The sequence below is a fragment of the Erithacus rubecula genome, assembly GCF_903797595.1.
Source record: "Erithacus rubecula genome assembly, chromosome: 11".
Lineage (NCBI taxonomy): Eukaryota > Metazoa > Chordata > Aves > Passeriformes > Muscicapidae > Erithacus > Erithacus rubecula.
The window spans coordinates 23,623,113-23,626,896 of NC_136663.1; the positions used below are offsets into that span (position 1 = coordinate 23,623,113).

Consider the following 3,784-nt stretch of genomic DNA (forward strand, 5'->3'; position numbering starts at 1 on the left):
GCCGCTGCTACGGGCACGGGCAGGGGTAGGAGCGAGGCCCAGGCCCGGCGAAGAGGGAGAAACCCGCCTGCGGTGCCGGCTCCGCCGCCGGCCGGGCCCGCACGGGGCACAGGGCCTGTCGCAGCGGGGCCGGGCTCGGGACGACACGGGACCGCTCCTTTCCTTCCAGACTACGGCTCCGAGCACCGGGGAAGAAACGAAAGCGGAGCCGGGGTCCGGCACAGCCCCGGGCACTGCCGGGCCGGGCACAGCAGCAGAGGCGCTCCCGGTCTCGCCCGCCCCGCACGCCCGCGGAACAAACGCTGCGGTCCCCGCAGCTCTCGGCCGCTGCCGAGGCAGCCCGGGCCCCCCGAGCTGTCCGCCGGTGCCCGGTGGAGCGCCCAGCACTGTTCCCGCAGCCGAGCCGTGCGCCGCACCGCAGCACTGCCCGCAGCCCCGAGCGGCCCCGCACGCAGCGCCCGCCCCGCGCTCCCCCAGCCCGAGCGCGGAGGAGCGGAGTGAAATGAAACGATATGGAAAGAAGGAAAGGCGTTTTATTGGAGACTTTACAATGCTAGAAAGTACAACGAAAGTGCTAGTTCATTCTAGAAAAGTTGGTCCCAAAATGGTACTATGCCACAGCATCTATCGGTTTACACAAACATTTACAAAATCGCTATGAACTGGCCCCTGTTTTAAAGTCGCTATTTTTTTCACATTAACCTATGTAAAATTGAAGGATCAAAACCTTTTAAGAAAAAGGGTAAGCATTCAAAAGCAGAACCTATCGGAAAATCCATTTTGGGCCAGGTTTGGGGCAAAAAAACTTAAGATAGTTTAAACTTTCATTATTAATAATAATATGCACACGGAAATATATCCAAATTTACAGGAAAGCGTCTCTTTTTTTTTTTTTTATAACATCAAAATATTTTTTTAGACCTGTATAAAATTACTTTCAAGACCTCGGAGGACATTGTCTCCTTTTAAAAATACATTTACCGCTGCCGAAACGTTTCACGAGTGACCCTGGAGTGTTTTGTTTGTTGGTTTCTATTAACCAGCAATATCAGACATCTGCTGTAACAGCAGTCCTCACGTTAAGTACTATTTTAACGAAAAGCCACAGCTCGGAAGAAGCGCAGTGCTTTGCAGAGCGAGGAAGAAGATAGAGGGGATGAAGAGAAGGAGGAAGACGAGCACCGTGGGCACTCGGTTGTTTCTAGGCCCCACCAGCCCAGCACCGCACGCGTGAAAATACCTCCGATATTTACAAACTCCGCTTTACTCTCCCCACGGCTGTGCCCGAAAAGACTACGGCTGAATTACAAAGGAGCATAATTTTCAGCGCTGAACAGCCAATTTATAATTAGATGCTCCCCCCCATCCCCCCCCCCCCCCAAAAAAAAATCTGAAAAAAACCCCAAACAAACAAACGAAAAAAACCCCTAAAGCAAACAAACCCAAACCGAAAAACCCCATCAAACCCAACAACTCACAAACACACACACGAGCAGAGAAAGTCCCGGTGAATCCCCGCTCGCCCGGAGACAGGCGGCCCGGCCGCCGCTGCCGGCGCAGCCCCGCGGGGAACCCCCACACTTACACTGCCTTCTTCTCGTGGAGGAACGGCTCCTACACTGACACTACGTGCGGGGCAAGGCTGCTATGTCCCCACCGCGAGAGTTTGGGCACAGAGAGAGGGAAGTCCGTGGCTAGAGACGAGGAGAAGAGACGCGGAGCGCAGGGGAACGCGGCGGGGTAGGAGAGGGGCAGCGGGGCCGGTGCATTTCTGTTACGGCGGCTGGCCGGAGCCTCCCTAGATGTCTATGCGAGAGTGCAGGGCGCTGTGTTTGCTGTCGTGCTCCCAGTAAGAACAGTGCATCATGGACAGCTCGGCGGGCTGGCGGGCGCAGGCAAACTGGAGGCCGGCTCCGTTTGCCGCCGGGGCCGCGGGCGGCGCGGGGCTGGCCGGGCTGAGCTGCTGGGGGTGGTGGGCGTGCGGGTGGTGGTGGTGGTGGTGGCTCATGCCGTTGTAGGAGTTCACCATGCTGGGCAGCGCCATGCTCTGCACCCGCGAGTAGGGGCTGTAGGACGCCGGGCCCGAGAGTCCTTTCACATTGACGGGGCTGACGTTCCCACCAGACATCTGGCAGGACGTGTAGGGCATGGGCGCAGGGGGCTGCGCCAGCGGCCACGAGTTGTTCATGAAGGTGGACTGCAAGTACTTGGGCGGGGACAGGTAGCCGTAACTGTCGGGGCCGAAGAGGGTCTTGCCAGGCTGGAAGTGGGTCGGAGGCGGCCGGAAAGGCCGTTTCATCCTTCGTCTCCTGCGGTAGTTGCCCTTCTCGAACATGTCCTCGCAGGCGGGGTCCAGGGTCCAGTAGTTGCCCTTGCGCTCGCCGCCACCCTCCCGGGGCACCTTGATGAAGCACTCGTTGAGGCTGAGGTTGTGGCGGATGCTGTTCTGCCAGCCTTTCTTGTTCTTCTCGTAGAAAGGGAACTTGCTGATGATGTACTGGTAGATCCCGGACAGCGTGAGCCTCTTCTCCGCGCTCTCCCGAATGGCCATGGCGATCAGGGCCACGTAGGAGTAGGGGGGTTTCTGCGAGGGGTCCGGCTTCTCGGGGCCCTTGTCGGCGCTCAGCTCCTCCTTGCCCCTATCCGGCTCCTTGCTGCCGCTGGTGTCATGAGCCAGCAGCGCCACCGTGTCCTCCTCGCCGTCCGGGTAGCTGCTCATCATGGTGCCCCGCGCCCGCCGCCCGGGGCGCCCAGCGCCGCGCCGCGCGGAGCGGAGCGCTGCCCGCTGTGCCGAGCCCGCCGCTGCCGGCCGTGCTCGCCGGGACCGGGCCGGGGATGAAGTCGAAGCCGGAGCCGGCGCCCGGACGGAGATCGGGAGGCGCCTCTCGCGGCGCCGCTGGTCCGCGCAGCGCGGCGTGCGGCGTCGTCCCTGCCCCCGCGGGCTCAGCTCCCCTCTGCCGCGGCGGCCGGGCTCTTTTCTGATTTGTATGGGCCCGGCCGAGTTCCGCTTTCGTCAGGAGCCCGCTCCCCTATCGCCGCCGAGCCGCTGGGCACGGCCGAGTTCACCCTGCAGTCACGGCGCCGCGCTCAGCCCCGCGCACACGCGGCCCGACGTGGCCCCGCGGAGCGGTGCGGATCCGCCCCGGCTCGCGCGCCGCCGGGGGCGGGGGCAGGCGGGGGGCGGTGTCCGGGGGCGCTGGGCGAGCCTCCGCCGCCCACCCCGGAGCCCGCCGGGGCCCGCAGCCCTCCCGCCCGGCGCGGGGTCGCGCTGGCGGCGGTGGGTGCGAAGGGGTGTGCCCGCGGCGCTCGCCCTGCCGCGGCCGCTTGTCACTCGTCCAGCCGCACACGCGGTCGCGTTTATATGTCTTGGCCGCGGGCCCCGCCAACCGATCGCGCCCGGGGAGCGCAAGGAGGCTCTCGCCGCTCCCTGCAAGTCGGTTCTTGCAGCTGTTATTTGCAGGAGGCTGAAAGCGAAAGGTGTCGAGTCGCCCCTTCTCCCTCCCCGCAGGGTACACGCAAGCCTCCAGCGCGGCTGCGGGGCTGACAGGCACCTCGAGGGCCGGGGCAGGGTGGCGAGACGGGGGATGTCACACTGGGCAGCTTTCCTGCTCCTTCCCCTGCAGGGCTTCAGCGTATTTCGCACGGTTCCTGGAGTAGCGTATGTGGCACCGACATTCCCCTCTCCTTTCCCTTTCCTGCCTTCAGGCAGAGCCTCCCCGAGCACTAGACAGGCAGTGACAGCTGGCCCGAGCACAAGAGATGTCGCACTGTAACAAACCAGTGC

At 63.0% G+C, this 3,784-nt stretch overlaps 1 protein-coding gene across 1 annotated transcript; it reads right to left on the reverse strand.

The window, feature by feature from the left end:
* Positions 1–513: 513 nt before the first annotated feature.
* On the reverse strand, positions 514–3,159 carry FOXL2 (forkhead box L2). The gene has a single exon (XM_079314743.1). It carries the CDS (start codon positions 2,720–2,722, stop codon positions 1,799–1,801), a length of 924 nt encoding a protein of 307 aa, XP_079170869.1. The 5' UTR covers positions 2,723–3,159; the 3' UTR covers positions 514–1,798.
* Between the last annotated feature and the right edge of the window lie 625 nt (positions 3,160–3,784).